This window comes from Arachis stenosperma, chromosome 3, assembly GCF_014773155.1.
Source record: "Arachis stenosperma cultivar V10309 chromosome 3, arast.V10309.gnm1.PFL2, whole genome shotgun sequence".
Classification (NCBI taxonomy): Eukaryota; Viridiplantae; Streptophyta; class Magnoliopsida; order Fabales; family Fabaceae; genus Arachis; species Arachis stenosperma.
Window position 1 is genome coordinate 169,274,911 of NC_080379.1, and position 18,972 is coordinate 169,293,882.

At 31.4% G+C, this 18,972-nt stretch overlaps 1 protein-coding gene across 2 annotated transcripts; it reads right to left on the reverse strand.

Annotated features, from left to right (window-relative positions):
• Positions 1-2,072: 2,072 nt before the first annotated feature.
• Positions 2,073-5,468, reverse strand: LOC130969415 (zinc finger protein 4-like). 2 transcript variants are annotated; one of them, XM_057895121.1, is made up of 2 exons: positions 5,065-5,468; positions 2,073-3,320 (listed from the first exon to the last, which is right to left on the reverse strand). In XM_057895121.1, exon 2 carries the CDS (start codon positions 3,221-3,223, stop codon positions 2,480-2,482), a length of 744 nt encoding a protein of 247 aa, XP_057751104.1. In that variant the 5' UTR covers positions 3,224-3,320; positions 5,065-5,468; the 3' UTR covers positions 2,073-2,479. The 2 variants fall into 2 exon arrangements, with proteins under 2 accessions (XP_057751104.1, XP_057751103.1); XM_057895120.1 differs by having other exon boundaries at positions 5,061-5,468.
• Positions 5,469-18,972: the final 13,504 nt, after the last annotated feature.

Sequence of the window (18,972 nt, forward strand, 5' to 3'; positions counted from 1 at the left end):
ACTCCAAGATTAAGTTATGGTATAATTGTCACACATGTTGCACCTACCTCAACATGTCATGGACCACACACTTCCTAAATTCTTGTGACTGGTACATCCACCTCATTTGCACTTCATCCACCAAAAGCATCCACTTCCACGTCTTCGATAACATCACCTCCAACCCTAACACGTCCACGACATCCTCAAGACCAAGTTCCACAACTACTCCAATGACACGCCTTTCTCCACTCTCCGGCAAGCAATATAAATTATTGGACATTAGGATATCATGAGAAGATTCTCCTTCGACATCATATGTAAATTCTCATTTAAAATAGATATCAAGTGCTTCATTCCTTCTTTTCCAGAGTCCAAGTTGGCAGACAGCTTCGATCTCGCATCCAAGCTATCAGTACAACGAGCAATGTCGTCGTTGCCGCTCATATGGAAACTGAAGCTATTACTGAACATTGGTTTGTAGAAGAAGCTGAAGAAAGCGATCGGAGTGGTGGACAATATTGTCATGGAGATGATAGGATAGAGGAGGAGGGAGATGACAATGACGACGACGGGTCTTAACAAATCAGACTTGCTGTCTAGATTTATGGGATCCGTCGAAGACGATAACTAGTTGAGAGACATAGGCATTAGTTTTCAGAATATGAATTGGTTGAGAACAAGTTGAGTATTTTTTTCTTGTGAACATTAAATTTATAGAGTGTGCATGGTGTAATTTGAAGTTACAGTGTTAGATTGCTAGTGTTATGTGAGATATGATGAAAATTGGGAGAGAACAGTGTCATTTCCGAACAGAGGAGATTAGGGACTATTTTGTCCCCTGTTAGAGTTGTCAGGGACTATTTTGTCCTCCGTTAGAGTTAACGGAGTAAAGGACTTAAGTGATTGACGGAATTAATTGTTAAGAACCAATCGAGTAATTAATTTTAGATTGGGACTAAAGTGTCCAGTCTGAAATTTTTTGAGGACCAAAATGGGTATATACTCTAAAAAATAATAGAACTTTCCACTTTCTAGTACCCAACCCATTGGTGAGAAACATTATGGAGATGATGAAGAGGCCATGGAAATTAGTATATAAGAAATTAAGAATCCCTTAGGAGAAGGGAATTTTTGTGCCAATTGGCTTGCAAGAAGAAGTATAACATAGCAACACGGGTGCCAGTTTATTGAAAATCCCCTACAAGAGCTAAACGCTATGATTGCAAAAGATAGACAAGGGATTTTTTTATTTTGATTGTCCACGCTGGTCAATGGATTGTTGCATGTACAAGACGAAATTCGAATCCTTGATATTTGCTTTAGTTGACAAGTAAGCTGACCACTCGACCAACCCAAATTGGTTTTAACCCTTGGTAGAGAGTGGCTTCTTCTTTTTTTCTTTTGGGCCTAGGCCCCAATGTATCACCAAAACAAAATGACAAAATGACACAAAGAGTTGTCGTGATTTTGTCCCTATATGCTGCAAGTTGTTCTTTATTCTGTTCTTTGAAAATGCCTTTTGTCCTTACTCCCTAGAATCTGATTGATATGTCCCTTTTAAGTCTTCAAGAGTCGGTCCAATTCAATTCAAATATGCATGTCGAGGTGAAATAAGAATCTTTGTTTTGTATACAACATTGGCATCTTCTTGCTTCTAATAACAATAATCCCCCTCTCCCATGAATTATGAAAGAATCGACACATAAAATTGCAAGTTGGATTCTTAAGAATTTCTTTTCATCAAATTAATGTGTAGTTACAATAGCCATAAACAGCACAAAATCTTATTCAATTAGGTAGAGTTGACTACATGAATCAAACGACACAATTAGATCATTTATTATGTCTATAGTGAGATTATTGACACATAAATCTCCTTTGACCACCTTGACCTCGTGTAGTTACGATAGGTATCTTCCATGAAAATTTAAGCAGAGAAATCCTAAGCCTATATAGCATTAGAATATATGGAATATAATAAGATAAAGTGAAGTTGGAGTGTAATCCTACGCTGGACTCCAGAAAGTAGCACTTCCTTCGAGTGAGGAACCTGTATAGTCACACATTCTATGAGATTATCACAACATACATTGTAGAAATATATAGAACATTTATTTAGTTTGTCTTCCTAAACTTACACAGCAATAATAGCTACAACATCAACAATGAAGTGAAATCCAAATTAATGAGAAATTCAAATAAGCTAACATCGCCATTGGATAATACATATCTCACTGTACAATGCACGCGCGCTATTTAACTAATCATAATTTTCCATGTCTCTAGAGAATCAAATCAAGATGAAATATCTCAGCCAAGATGATGATGATACACACGCCATTCAAAACCATCATAAACCCATAAACAGAACAATGATCGGCCCAGAAAGTATGGTTAGGATTGAAGATGATGAATGAGGAACTTCCCCAGCCACTTATTTTTGGTGGTGCCAGGCTGTGTGAGGTTTCAGCAGTGCATGTATCATCTCTCAAAAATTCTAAAGCTTGAGGGTGAGATCCGGAGATGTTGATGCTTTTGGTTGAGCAGGTGCCATAGGAGAATAATTAGTGTTGGATGTTTGAGCATGTACCATGTTAACACCGGCTTGCTGCCCGACCTGTCGGAAACTGCCTGGCCAAAATAGCCCAACATCTTCATCTTCCATGAATATGGGTGATCCGAAATGGTTTCTCTCAAATTTTGCACCTGCTCTCAAATCAGGAGCCCTCAATTGTGGCATGGGTCTTTGGTGCATTGCAGAATGAGCTTCAATGCCAAGAGACCGGAAAGGTGAACCATGAAGAGGCAGAGATGCTAAGCTTGTATACCTCTCGGTGAACATGCCCATTCGCATTGCCCGCTTTGCCATTGTCCTCTCCCTTTTGTGAGCATTCTGGTGACCCCCAAGAGCCTGTGAGCTAAAGAACTTCCTCCTGCAGTAATTACAAGAGAACACCCTGGGAGTTGCTGATCCTGAAGCAAAAGCTTCCGGTCCCACTTCACTGCTAGCATCACTAGTACCCTTTAACTCGCCATCACTCGCATTGAAGTTGAGTGTCAAGTCAAGGGTAACGGAGCCGGGATCACCTTCGGCCTTTGTAAGATTTGTAAGACAGGAGGAAGCAGTGGTGCTTTCCTTGTTGAGTTCAGGGGATGTTTCTTGGAGCGATACGCTCGAAGCTACTTGGCTGCTGCCTTCTGAGTAATTTTCAGGTTCCAAGTTCAAATTTGGAGTCATCATGGTTCTACTAACAGCTAACTTCTTTCGGGGAAAGCAATTAAACAGAGCAAATTCCTCACCGAATCACTGTGGTTATCTTACCATAATACTATATCACCTGCAAATATGATGATAACTTGTATTATTTGCTACTCAAGGTAGATAATTCAGTTTATGGCTGTAAAATGGAACATAGCATGAAACAATAAGTTAAGGAAACCACGTTCATTCCAATCATTTACACACAATAAAATTAAAAAATCAGGAGTAGTTATGTGATTGTTAGTAGTTAGCAATATAAATACAAAACTATGCTCCTTTCAGTTGGACTACTTTATCATATTTTCATATCATTATCATCATCCTTTTACTATGTAAAGCTCTTTTGATAAAACCTTCACAATATAGTGTGCTATGTAAAACTTAATGCCCAATTCGGGTCGTTGCAAAACTCAAAACAGCATAATGTACATACAAAACAGATGATAATTAGTTCCACTGCATTGACTCACATGTCCATGTATATGTACACAATGTATGCATATGTTCTAACATTACAGTATTTGACACACCAGAAGATAATTAGTTCCATGTCAAGAAATTTTTCGTTCCCTCTAATTTATCTATTGTACTGTTGTATATTCCAAACTCAGCAATAACCGAAATATGAGCAGAAAATGTAAGGCTAAATTATTTTTCAAGAGAAAGATGTCAAAGTAAACTTTTGGTCAGAGTCATTGTGCTAATAGAGAAATGCTTAGCGGAGAAATATGATTGTTCCTTATTGGAGGCCTTGTTTAACAAAAAGATTTGAAGAATTGTAGCAATGAATTGCTACCTTACCCACTTACCCTCTTCTAGCTACCCATCACCACCAGTTAGCTGAACAACCAACAACTCAAGAAACTGACAAATCGTCAGCCACTCTTGTTGCTAGTTAACTCTTTTCTTATGAATACCAATGCCAGTCATCACTCTATCAAAAAATAATCACATAATTATCTTTATCCTTCTCACATCACTAATTAAGCTAGAATAGTGTGCTGGAACCTACAGTTTTACACTGAGATAAAAAGCCTCATAGCAGGAAACTTTCAGGACTTCCTCCCAAGATAAAATTAAGAAGATTTCCAAAATTTATGATTATTTGAATCAGATTTGTTTATCTGAACAATCAAGAGGGAATTATCTCCAGAAATTGGACAGATTTTAACTCTCAGTAAATTATCATAGAAACACAAAACTATTCCAACATCATCCATGAGACTATAGCAACCAAGATAACCAAGGTTTGGGTTGGTCATACAAGAGATTAAGAAGAAGAAGAAAGAGAAGTGGAAAATGGAAATTACGAGTTACTAAAATCACTAAACCATATAAAGAGATAAGGGATGTTACTAACACCAAATTGAAAGCTTTCAGTTCATACTTAAAACACAGATCTAATTTCTGATACTCACTTTAGTAGGCACAACCCTTCCCTTTTCTTTACGAAACTGATTATACACAATCACTCATACAATTCATAACAACAGTTTCAAAATTCAAATAAAGAAAGAAAAACTTGTAAAATCCTCAACATGCCAAGAAGCAGGCACAACAAAAATCAGTTGGGCAAGCTAAGACTGGAGCTCCATGAGATCCCAAACCACACAAATGAAAAAGCGGTGTGAAAAAAGGGGGAAACAGTGGGGAAAAACACAAAAACAGAAAGAGGAAAGCAAAGTAAGGAAGTAGCATGGAAGTCTTCAAATGCATGTAAGAACTAGAAAAGGAAAAATTAAGGGGGAATAAAATAAAGGGACATGATCAAAAACAAATCTTTAGGCGGTGATATAGGTAAAAAGAAAGTACTTACTTACATATAGTACTGTACTGGAAAGAAGAAAAATAAAATCCTGTGCAGGTTGGTTGAGTGATATGCTACCAACTTTGAAGTTGGAAGAGAGAATCAGAAAGAACCAAGAAGACGAAAGGGTAGCAATAGCATGCTCCTTTTAGCATTCACCACCATAGTCCATAAAGGGGTGAGTGAAAAACAACTAAAAGGAGATAAGATTACAGAGAGAGAGAGAGAGAGAGAGAGAGAATGATGATGATGATGGAGGAAAGTCAGAGGAGTCAGATAACATGTACTGAGTTGAAGGCACTTGTTTTGTCGAATTTGAGGTTTCTATTTCCTACTAACCCTCCTAACTCCTAAGCCCCCTATTATCAATTTATCAATTATCATCATCGCTTACCCATTACCAGTGTGAGTCTGTCCCTTCAAACATAAATAACTATTCTTGCAACATGTTTAGAAGTGCAGGCATATTAAGTTTATGAAAAAAAAAGTAACTATTAAATTAGTTTAGTTTTATATAATATTAAAAATAAATTAAATATTACACACACATATACATACATACATATATACATATATATATATATATAATTATTCCGATAAATAATTGAATATTTTTCAAAAATTAAAAAGTAAATTATATTCTATCATATATAATTACATAATAAACCTATTACGTGTATTTTTATTATATTTTTTATTTAAATAAAATAAAGAGAGATTAGTATTATTTGATTTTTCTAAATCAATTTTTAAAACCTCAATTTTTTATTTTTAATAATATATAAATCGTTTTAAGATAACGTAAATTGTTTTAGGATGTAACGGTTAACATTTAATTTAAAACACACCATTTTAAAACGATTTATATTTTATTAGGAATAGGAAATTTACGGATTGAAAATTAATTTAAAAAATTAGATAATATTCATCTCTTTTTATTTTATTTAAATAAAAAAGTTTTTTATGATATAAAATTATAATATTTTTAATTAATTTATAGTTAAAATCTTAATAAAAACATTTTTAAATATAAAAAAGATATATTATAAAGTTGTGAAAGTATTTATTAAACAATATACTTTTATTAATAAATTTATTTTTAAGATTTAATTTAAATACAATAATTTATATTTTTTAATATATTAAATGAATATATAATTAAATTTATCATGTAATTATAGACACAGAATTTTGAAACAATGGCCAAATCTTATTTTTGTCTGTGTATAATAATTTTTTGGATTTAATAAAATGAAATAAATAATTGTAAATAATTGTATAAGTTACATTGATTAAGTAGGCGTACTTAAAAAAGGTGCTGCAGTATTTATTGGTGTCCGTGTCCTCTTTGTCTTTGTGAGTGTCTGTTAGGACTTAAAAGAGAGCAAACACCAGAGACAATAATAAAAGCAAGGGTTACCCTACCTTCTCTGTCGTCACTCGCATCCTATCATAATCGCCTCTTAGTCCCTACTATATTATTTAAATAAACAAAATTAGCATAAAGTTAAAGTCGTGCCTTTAATTATTACGTAAAATCAATTAGGTATTAGTACTGGCTACGTATGTGTATACACAAATAGTATTTGCCCAAGTTCTTTTTCTGGCCAACTCTCTTCATAAGATCATTGTTAATAAATAGTAGTCTAAAGGAGTCAACTTTAAATTCTAATTATGGATCATTGAGAATATAACATTTGCAATTTAAAAAGGATTACCCGTTCCCCTACGGAAAGAAGTGGACCCATTTTTATTCAATATTTAATTTAACCTTTTTTGTAAGGTGATATATATGTTTAATTTTTGTGAGAATAGAGGATATTTTTCTTTACAATTTATTGACCCAGCTACCATTGTCATTACTCATGGACTCCCATAACTTCCCCATCTTGCCCCACTTGTGTGTTGCAGATTGTTCTTTATCTTTTCTTTTCTTTTCTTTATTTATTTATTTATTTATTTTCCCCCCACTCCCTTTTGATTGACATTAAAATAGGGGTGTATTTTTAAATTCATTTTGGTTTTGTAGTCTAGTTGAATTGATTGCCGTTTTCTAGTAGCGGTAAAACTCTCAAACATGCATGTGAACTTTAATTTCAAGAAGTTATCACATTTGATAACATCACTCTTTCGAAATAATTGTTGATTCTGGAAGTAAAAATACTTAAATTTGATACAACAAATGATAATAATTATAAGATAATTTTTCATATAAAAATATTTTTATATATGTTCATAATAATTAAAAAAATTAAGACATATTATATTAAATAATTTAATCAAACGTATTAAATTTTTACATAATTTTATTATTTTTATTTTTATACGACGAAGATATCTTTTTATGTAAATAATAATCGTTTAATTGTGATGTATCTAAATAAATCTAGTTTCTAATTAAATTTTTATGAAACATCAACTACTTTTGTTGGACATTGGTATATAATTATAGATGAATCCTAAATCGTAAATTCTAAACCCTAAATCTTAATCTATGTGCTACTTAATAAGGGAATAACTTTTTTTTTCTCTTTTATCTTTAATAGTCAAAATTCCTGTGTCCCCATTCAGTCCAAGAGCCACTGATGATTTCTCCACTCGAAATTATGTAATGTCCAGAAATAATATAGCTTAATTATTGAAAATGAAAAAAAAAATAAAACTCGAAGTGGCTCATTGAGAAAGGAATGTTCAATGTATGATCTAAGTAGAGCATGTACATATGAAACTTGATCTCTCTGGCTCAACTTGTTCGTTCCCACTGTTTTCTAATATCTGAAGATTGATTACTGGACCACAAACGATGCTAGCTGTGTTTAGAGCCTTTCAATATATATATATATATATATATATATATATATATATGGCGGTTATAGAACTTTGATAATATTCAAAAAATATTGTTAAAGTAAAATTATATATTTTTTATTATTGATCATATTTTTTATTTTTAAAATAGAAAAATATTTTTAAATAATAAAAATGTTACATTAATTTTAATATAATATTTTAAATATTGTCAAAATTTATCATAGCATTCTCTATATATAATTATATATAGCAGAAACCTGAGCTATTACTTTTCAAAATAAATAAAAAATATTATATAACTGAAAAAATTTATTATTTTTGTCTGATCAATTCGATTTAGATACTAAAAATTAAATTATAATTTTTAATAAATTAAAATAAGGTATTAATTTAAAATTATTAATTAATATTAATAAAAAAATGTTAATTTTTTACATTTCTCATTTATTTGGCCTTTGATTTCAAAATCTAATGAATCTCACTGTTCCCTCAAGAGCTACCAGAGAAAACAGAAGCATAGAGCATGCATAAGCGGCGTTTAAGTTTTTCCTTAATTTATTATATTTAGAAAACAGGATAGGAAAATAAAGAAAATTAAAATATTGTTTTCATTAAAATACTGTTTTAATTTTGCTTTTCTATAAACGCAGTAAAGTCATTAGTTTTTAACTATTTATTTTCCTCCAGAGCGTCATCGATGGCCATGAACTCTTACCGGACGCTTCTCTGATTGCACCGAAGCATGGCTATCATAAGATATTCTGTTTAATACTTTAATCATTGAAGAGGATTTGAAAATATCATAAAATGGAGAAGAGAAAAAGAAGAATAATGTAGCACACATGGTTACTTCAAAAATAACATTATAGACTTTAGTTAACTCTGTGAAAAGCAAGGATTCTCACTAAAATAAGTAAACTGGTTCTTATTAAATAATCTATTTTTAATAGTCTGTTTATGTATTACTTTAATTTGTACAAAATGTTAAAGATAATAGTAAAAAAGTTGATCTTTTTATAGAGACGATTTTTGTGGAGCAAAGAGGATACGAGGAACAAGATGCCTCTTATGAAATGAAAAATTGTTCAAGCTCTAAAAAAGACAGGTGGATTAGGAGTTGGTGATGCGGTGATTTGAAATATAACTCTCTTATTCAAGTGGTGGTGGAGGTTTTCGAAAGAGAATTATCCATTATGGAAGAAAATTATATACTCCTATAATAACATGAATCTTTCCAAGATGATTTGTGGACCGGTACCTACAAGAAGTAGTCCGTAGAAAGATATCTGTCAGCTACAATGTTTAACACCACAAGTGAGAGAGAAGATGATTAGAGGTTTGTCTATGAAATTTGGGAATGGTAGGATGATATGGTACTGGGAGGACAGCTAGCTACCAAATGGGGTGCTAAAAGATTCGTTTCCAAAACTTTTCTCAGTTTCAACTCTTACAGGATCTGTTATAGGGGATTGTGAGTTTTGAGATGGGTTAGAGTGGATCTAGAATTTTCAATGGTGGAGAGAGTTATTTGAGTGGGAGTTGGAATTAGTAAACCAGCTTCATGAGATTCTACAATCAGTTAAATTAACAACTAAGAGAGAGGATAAAGTGATATGAAAATTTAATAAACAAAGTATTTATTCAACTAACTCATTTGTACAAGTGTTGCAGGCAGAGGTATTTCCGAAGGATATAATAAGCTATAGTTTCACTAGTACAATTTGGCGAGGATTTGTCCCACCAAGGATTGAGCTGTTTACGTAGTTTGTGTTGGTTGGCAGGGTGAATATAAAAGAAAGACTTTGTAAATTAGGTGTTATTGACCAAAATGATCATACGTGTATTTTATGTAATAATTTGTTGAAACTGGTTTTCACTTGTTCATTGGGTGCGAGTTTACTTGTCAGGTACGATGTACTTAGTTGTTTGCTCTTGGAAGGAGGTGGGTAATATCAGGTACTCTAAGGCAACACTTAGAAAATTGGATGGATTTACCAACATCAAAGGTGGATGGAAAAATGTGGTTCATTGATTTTTTTGCTGTTATTTGGACAATTTGGAGAGAAAAGAATGATAGAATCTTTAACAATCAGGATTCAAGTGTAGTGAAAATTATCAACATATCCTTCGCAAACTCTGACGAGTGGATTAGTGGTGAACCTTTTGGGAGATGACTAGGTGTTATTGCGCTTTTGAGTTTGTAATTGTTGGTTCTCTTTTCTTTTTCTGCTTTTATACTCCACCTTATTGTGTTGAGCTCTTTTTACTTAAAAAAAAACATTATAGACCTATATCAAAATCTATCATCAAAATTAATTATTAATATAAAATATATATTAAAATATAATATATTAAAATAAATTAAATAATACATATATTTATACATATATAATGGTATATATATATACAAAAACTCTATTTAATTGTAATTACACTCTTTTATTCTGAATTTATAATCAAATGCAACACTTCTTTCACAAGTTATTTTTTTCTGTTTTACTCTCAATCATCTTATTTTAGTTATAACATTATTCTTTGAGGTGAACTAATATTATTCTCTTAAATCACAATCTTTTTTATGACATTAAAATCTCTAAGATGATCCTATCTCGCCCTTCCTTTTCATTTTAGTAGGTGAAACTTTGAATAGAATGTTGTGCTTGGCAAAAAAAAAAAAGGTTTCATTAACGGTTTAAAGATTGGAAGAGAAAAAATTATCCTGTTCCATCTCCAATTCGCTGATGATACAATGCTCTTTTGTCCCCCCTGATCGTGTTATTTTAGAGAACTATAGTAGAATTCTTGATTGCTTTGGTATGATGTCGGGTTTACGAATCAACTATCATAAATCGACTTTGATCCCGGTAAATGTGGCGGTATCAGAAGTGAAGCTTTTGGCGGATGAAATGAAGTATTCGGTGGGCACAATACCTGTAATTTACTTGGGCATTTCTCTAGGTGCTAATCCAAAGAAGATAGCAACTTGAAAATCGGTGCTAAAAATATAGAAAAAAAATTATCCAAATGAAAGGCAGGACTTCTGTCTAGAGCTGAAAGGCTAACAATGATTAAGGCGGTATTAAATAATCTCCTAATATACTATTTGAGCCTCTTCAAAATGCCCAAAGCAATGGAGAAGAAAATAATTACACTTCAATCAGCATTCTTTTGGGGTAAGAAGGATGGTAAGAAGAAGATGCCAATGATCAGTTAGAGTCAGACTCAAAAACCAAAAGAGCACGGAGGTTTAAGAGTGGGGGACATTACTATTAAAAATGCAGCGTTACTTTTCAAATGGTGGTGGAGATATGCAGATGAAGATAAACCCCTTTGGAAGCGGATTGTGGCTTCTTGCAATTATATGAAGCTAAAGGAATCTCTTCATGACTTTAAGGTCCCTAAATCTACTAGACCTTGGAAAGACATAATTAAGGATGTGAAGCAAATTGTCCCTATGGAGACGATTGTGGGTCACGGTTTAAGGATGTCGATGGAAAATGGGAGTAAAACAAAATTCTGGGAGGACAAATGGCTAGGAGACTTTAGCCTCAGAGATAAATTTTCGAGACTCTGTCATATCAAATAACAAGAATGAAGTGATTGCAAATTGTGATTTTTGGGATGGTCTATTATGGAATCGGAACCTTCGGTGGAGAAGATGTTTTTTTGAGTGGGAACGTAAACAGTGTGAGGAATTACATTTTTGTTTGTAAAATATTTTCTTAAATGCAGGTACAGAGGATAAAGCAGTGTGGACGCCGCTTCACTATCAAATCAATGATAAATGCTGTAGAAGGAAAAATTCTTGGTTTTGCCGAATCTAAACACTTCTTTGATAATATTTGGAGAGGAGCTGTTCCACCAAAAGTAGAAATGATGGCGTGGTTTACGATTTTTTAGAAGGTTGAACACAGAAAAAGTTAGCAAGGTTGAATATTATAGGAGAGAGTGAGACTACTTATGAGTTGTGTGAAAGACATGAATAAGATGAAAATCATCTTTTTATTCATTGCAAGTTGATGAAATTTATGTGGGCAAAAGCATTACAAGAGGAAGAGATCGCGGATACAGTGGGTTAAATCAGTAGAGCTAAAACAATTTTTGGAGGCGTGGTGAGATCAAGAAGCGAGTATGTGCGGAAGGAGAAGATGAATCAATCTTTGGTTTGCGATTATTTGGGTGGTTTATAGAGGAAGAGAAATCAAAAGATATTCCATAATAAAGTAGATAAAGTGGAGGACATTTGGGAGGAAATAAAATATCTTTAAAAAGAGTGGGATGTCTATATCAAAGGGAGGAATAAGAGAGGGGCAGGTGGAAAAAACAAGTATGAAGAGATATATCACCCATAGGAGTAACCAAAATAGTTTGCATTGGTGGCTTTGTGTTGATTTTATCCATGAAAAGCAATTGATTGCAATCGGATGATATCTTACAAATGCAAATAATTATTTGGTGGCTTTTTTTTGTGAGTTATGTGATGCAGGTAATTTGGTAACTGTTGAAATTCAGGGTGTGAATAATGTGATACAATTTATTTTGGAGGAGTCAATTGGTAAAATTGAAGACCTTTAGGTGATATCAAATAATCCAAATTTAGTGCATTGGACATCAAGGAAAGACTACAAACAATGGAACTTTAATTTTAAAAGAAATAAATTCTTGAATGTGCTGCATAATATAGAAAATTTATAGATATATTTTGCAAAATTGATTGATTTCAAGCACTTCAGCTCTTGGAAAAATTTTGCAAAATCTAAAGATTGTCAAAGAATTTATTGGTGTGACCGTTTCTGATAAAGTAGCTGCTGTTAGCAATACAGATTTTTTTAAATTATGTGTGGTTCCATTCTCTTTTTGTCTTAATGGCCATGTCGAAGAGACTTTAGAGAGTAGGACAAGACATCTCTTCATTAGTGGAGTGAGTAGTATTTTGTTTGAAGTTTTGGTAGTTTAAATTTGATAGAAGGTATTTTGTTTTAGATGTTGTGTTGTGTGTAATCCTTTTTATACATTAGTTCTAATTATATTATTTGTTTGGCATCTATAGTAACGTCATTTCTTCCTTTGTGGTAGAAAATCTTGCAAGAAATTGATAAAAAAAACCTCTAATCTTGCATTACCTTGTTCAACTTAATCATGAAGATCACTCTATCTGATTTCACAATAAAAAAATTCTCTCCAAATTCTCTCCAATAACCGATAAACTGAATGAAAATAACTATTCAATGTAGAAATATGATGCCATGCTTACTATTAAGAATTTGGGCATTGAGAGTCATTTTGATATTACCAAAATTTTACAATAATTTATCTCAGATGAAGTAAAAAAACCATCACCGAATTTAAGAAATTCAAGACTTGACACCTAATTTGGCACTCGCAGTTTCGACTGTTACCTCCATGAGCACCTTATTCAAAAATAAAGTTGTTTGCTGCTCGAGATTTCATCAAATTTGGAAGATAATCAATCGATGTTTTCAAATTATTTTTTCTATTATTTATTATGACAATGAAAGTGGGTGTCTATTAGTTATAAATTTCATTGTTTATTTAGAGTAGGCACAAATATTTAGAGTTAGATATTATTTTTTGAGAGATTTAATGAACCAAAAATCATTCTATATTATTTATATACTCTCTCAAAATCAAATGGTAAATTTATTGACAAAATTTTTATCACATCATTTATTTGAAAAATATAAGCGCAAAAATGGTTATAGCTAGCATTATTCTAAATTTTATTATTTTATTTTGTTTATAAAAAAAATTAATATGTAATATTATTCCTCATTTATTTGAGTATATTTTAATTAAATTTTTTGTACAACTTTGCAATAATAATATTACAACAACAAAGTTACAATAATATTCATTTAATGAGAATTTAATAAATTATTCAAGTAACAACATTTTACTAATTTTTTTTCGAGAAGATACGACAGTATTTGAAAAATAAGATTTGGCGCCTGATTTGGCATTCATAGCTTGGATTGTTGTCTTCATAAACACCTCATTTAAAAATAAGATTGTTCACTTCTCAAAATTTCATCAAGTTTGAGAGATAATAAACGTATATTTTAAATTACTTCCTCTATTATTTACTATAACAATTAAAGTGTAAATATTTAGAATTGGATATTTATTTTTTTTCTAAAGGCTTAATAAACCAAAAATTACTCTATATTATTTATACATCCTATCCAAATCAAATAATATATTCATTGACATAATTTTTGTCACAGTGTTTGTTTAAAAAATACAACCGCAAAAACTGAGGATATTTCAAATTTCATACTTCAGTTTGAGTGAGACTATTAAGAGAGAAGACCAAATTCAGTTAGTTAATTATATATTGTGCAGTTAATTAAAATTATAAATCTTACAAAATATTGAATATTGATCTGATATACAAATCTGATTAGTGTATATATTCGAGGACTCTATTTAGTTGTAATTATAGTTTTATATTCTGAATTTATAATCAAATACAATATTTTTTTTTCTATTTTGAGTTGAACTGATATTATTCTCTTGTTTGAATCACATCCTCCTTTAAATTTCACCTTTAAAGATACTCTAGTTAAGCTAAGCTAATTTTATTCTTTTTTATAAGCGTGCACTGCTACTGATGTGATAAATGTCTGCTGCATAATTTTATTAGTTTTTTATAAGATACCCGGTTAAGAATTCATTCAATATTTATAGTGGTTAAACAAAATATAAACTCTATTAAAATTAACCAATATTTAAAGAAATAAGAAAAAGATCCATCAACAATAATCTATATTTGATGTTACTATACAACTCTATTTTCATTCATTTTCAATACATGGTTTTAATTTCATTTTATTTTAAGTCTTATAAAATATCACATGAATATTTATAAAATTGTGTATCATAGAACTTGATTCGAAACTCAATGTAAAAATTGTCATTCTAATGCTTAATCTCATTTCAATTTATATTTAAATTATTTTAAATGATTTTAATTAAATTATGAAAATTTAATTAAAATAAAAAATATATAATTACAAATTAATAATTTTGTGGATGTAAAGGTTAAAAATTTTGTATATTTGAATTGAAAAAAAAATAAAAAATGTATACATAATTGAAAAAAAGAACTTATTACTAAATTGATTTGGATCTATTTTTTTATCAAATTGATTAAAAGAAAATAAAAAAAATAAAATAATAAAATATCGAAATACAACTAATATATATAATTTATTTGAATATATTTTAATTTAATTTTTGTTATATATATAAAATAAGCGCATACGACGAGTCGACGATTACAAACTTGATAAATAATGGCCGATGTATAATTTTATTCATATTTTATAGGTGCTAAGAATTCATTCAATATTTATAGTGGTTAAATAAAATATAGAATTTATTAAAAATTAACCAATATTGAAATAAACAAAATATAGAATCTATTAAAAATTAACCAAATTTTCAAAGAAAAATAAAAAAAATCAATCAACAATAACCTATGTTTGATGCTAGCTACGACACGATTCTATTTTCTTTTATTTCCAATGCACGGTTTTAATTTCATTTTATTTTGGGTTCTATAAAATATTATATAAATATTTGTGAGATTATATATTATAAAATTTAATTGAAATTGAATGTGAAATTTGTTACTCTTATGCTTAATCTTATTTTAATTTATACTTAAATTATTTTTAATTATTTTAAATAAATTGTAAAAATTTAACTAAAATAAAAAACATAAAATTACAAGATTAATAATTTTGTGGATGTGAAGATAAAAAATGTTGTGTATTTGGATTGAAAGAAAATTTAGAATTTTATAAATAATTAAAAAAATTATAATTAAATTGATTTGAAGTCATTTTTCTAAGGAGTAGTAAAAAGTCGGAATACAATTGAGTACATCCAATTTATGAAAGTTTTTTTGTTAACTAAATTGATCTAATATAACAAAGATTAATTATAGCTAACATTGTTCTAAATATTATTGTTTAATTTTATTCATAAAAAAATTTTGATCCGTAACATTGTTCCTAATTTATTTGAATATATTTTAATTCAAATTTTTGTTACAACTTTATAATAACAAGATTAGAAAATCATGACAAAACTCTACTATAATTCATCTCAAGAAAATCATGACAGAATTTGAGAAATAAGACTTGCACATGATTTAGCATTCATAACTTAGATTATTGTCTTTATGAACACTTTATTTAAGAATAAAATTGTTAGCTGCTCAAGATTTCATTAAGTTTGAGAGATAATTAACGGATATTTTTAAATTACTTCCTCTATTATTTACTATGACAATTAAATGTAAATATTTAGAATTAAATATTTATTTTTTCTAAAGACTTAATAAACCAAAAATTACTTTATATTATTTATGCACCCTATTAAGATCAAATGGTATATTTATTGACGCAACTTTTGTCATGGTATTCGTTTAAAAAATAAAAACTGCAAAAACTGAGGATATTTTAAAGTTTATACTTTAGTTTGAATGAAACTATTAAAAAAGAAGACCAAATTCAGTTAGTTAATTATATATTATGCAGTAACTTAGAATTATAAATTTTGGAAAATATTAAATATTGATCTGATACGCAAATATGATTAGTGTATATATTTGAGAACTCTATTTAGTTGTAGTTATATTTTTATATCCTAAATTTATAATCAAATACAATGACTTTTTTTTTTTTACAAATTTCTTTTTTTTTTTTTATTTTGAGTTAAACTGATATTATTCTTTTCAATCACATTCTCCTTTAAATTTTACCTTTAAAGATACTCTAGCTAGCTAAGCTAACTTTATTCGTTTTTTATATACGTGCACTCACTGAGTACTGATGTGATAAATGTTTGTTACATAATTTTATTCGTTTTTTTATAAGATATCTAGCTAAGAATTCATTCAATATTTATAGTGGTTAAACAAAATATAGAATCTATTAAAAATTAACCAATATTAAAAGATATAAGAAAAAAATCAATCAACAATAACCTATATTTGATGTTACTATACAACTCTATTTCTAATGCTTAATCTCATTTGAATTTATATTTAAATTATTTTAAATTATTTCAATTAAATTAAGAAAATTTAATTAAAATAAAAAATATATAATTGCAAATTAATAATTTTGTGGATGTAAAGGTTAAAAATTTTGTATATTTGGATTGAAAAAAATTAAAATTTTATACATAATTGAAAAAAGAACTTACTATTAAATTGATTTGGATTTTTTTTTATCAAATTGATTAAAAGAAAATAAAAAAATAGAGTAATAAAATGTCAAAATACAACTAAGTACATATAATTTAGGGTAAAAAACCCAAATGAGCCAAGGAGAGCTCAAAATTACCTAATTCAGCCAAATGAAAAATCAATACGTGAATCAACCAGGACGAATTATTATATAATTCGAATCAATATGATTCGAATTTGATTTGCATGTAATTCGAATTGATATGATTCGAATTACTAGGAAGCCAACAACTGAATGAAGTTCGAAACAACTTGTTTCGAATTACACCAAGATAATTCGAATTTAGTTAATTCGAATTACTATGAAGGCACATTGTTAAGTAATTCGAATCAACTTGATTCGAATTACTAGGTTAGGTTGTGACACTACATAATTCGAAACATATAGATTCGAATTATATATATATATAGTGCGAGCCAGGCCTGTATATATATGCTGTGAACTCATGTTGCTCTCAACAAAGAGGTGAGATGGCTAGTGAGGAGAGTTTCTTAGTTCTGGTACATTACAGAGGGTCGATTAAGAGAAAAACTCGATCCGGCGTGAAGTTCACTGATAAGGATCCCCTATGTATTATCGTGACGCCGACAACCACCTACGATGCACTTGTTAGCTCTGTGCTGGAGAAGCTGGGTGTTGAAGGCGTTAAAAGGGTCAAGAAGTTTTTCTACCGCATTCCAACAGCGGTGCTCCATGACACCGTGAAGTTTGATTGTTTCACAATCGGTAGTGACGAGGACTTGCAGGTTATGTTTCTTTCTCGTAGGCAGTTTCCCGAGGTAAGGACACCAGAGCTGTTGGCAAAGTTGGTTGATGTGGTATCTAGCTCGGGTGGTTCGAACCGGAATGCCACTACGATAGCCGCGGTTGCCGGCTCGAGCTCGAGACCTGCTGTTGCTTCATCCTCTGCTCCTGTGTATGAGCCACCGATGCAGCCTGTTGCGTCCCCTTCGTTTGCCGTTGATCTGAGCGGCAATGTTGGAGACGAGGTTCGGTATGGGGAACATATTCCCACCGAGGTACATTGTCCCACACCGGCTGGTGTTGGTGATGGTTTGTTTGATGATCCATATGACGATGACGTGGAGCCGGATATGATCGCTGATGAAAGCGGCGATGATGTTGGAACTACTGTTCCGACAAGGGCTACAGGTGGATCTAGTTCTGGCACACAGCAGTATCCACCCCATTTTTCCTCATTGGACCTGGATGCCATGCGGCAGGACGACAATGCTCTGCAGGCCTCAGGATTTGGTGCTAGAGATACCGAGGGGTCTGCCGGTATGAACGAGTTCTAGGTTGGCCAACAATTTCAGGATAAAGATGAGGCGCTGTTGAGTGTGAAGACGTACAGTATCCGCCGAGGGGTCCAGTACAAGGTCGTTGAGTCTGACTACCGCAGGTATGTGGGAAAGTGTTCTGAGTTTGGGAATGGGTGCACATGGCTAATTCGGTTGAGTCTCCGACAGCGGAAGGGTATCTGGGAAGTGAAGCGATACAACGGACCGCATACATGTCTTGCCAGCTCCATCTCCAGCGACCATAGGAGTCTGGACTACCATGTCATATCCACCTTCGTTATGCCGATGGTTAGGGCTGATGCAGGTGTGAACATCAAGGTGCTCCAAAATGCCACGGCCGCACACTTTGGGTTCAGGCCTACGTACAGGAGGGTATGGATGGCGAAGCAGAAGGCCGTTGCCGTGATATATGGGGACTGGGACGAGTCGTACAATGAGCTCCCTAGGTGGGTTTTAGGAGTTCAGCTGACGATGCCTGGCACTGTAGCCATCCTCAGGACTTGCCCTGTTCGAGTTGGGGGACAGGTT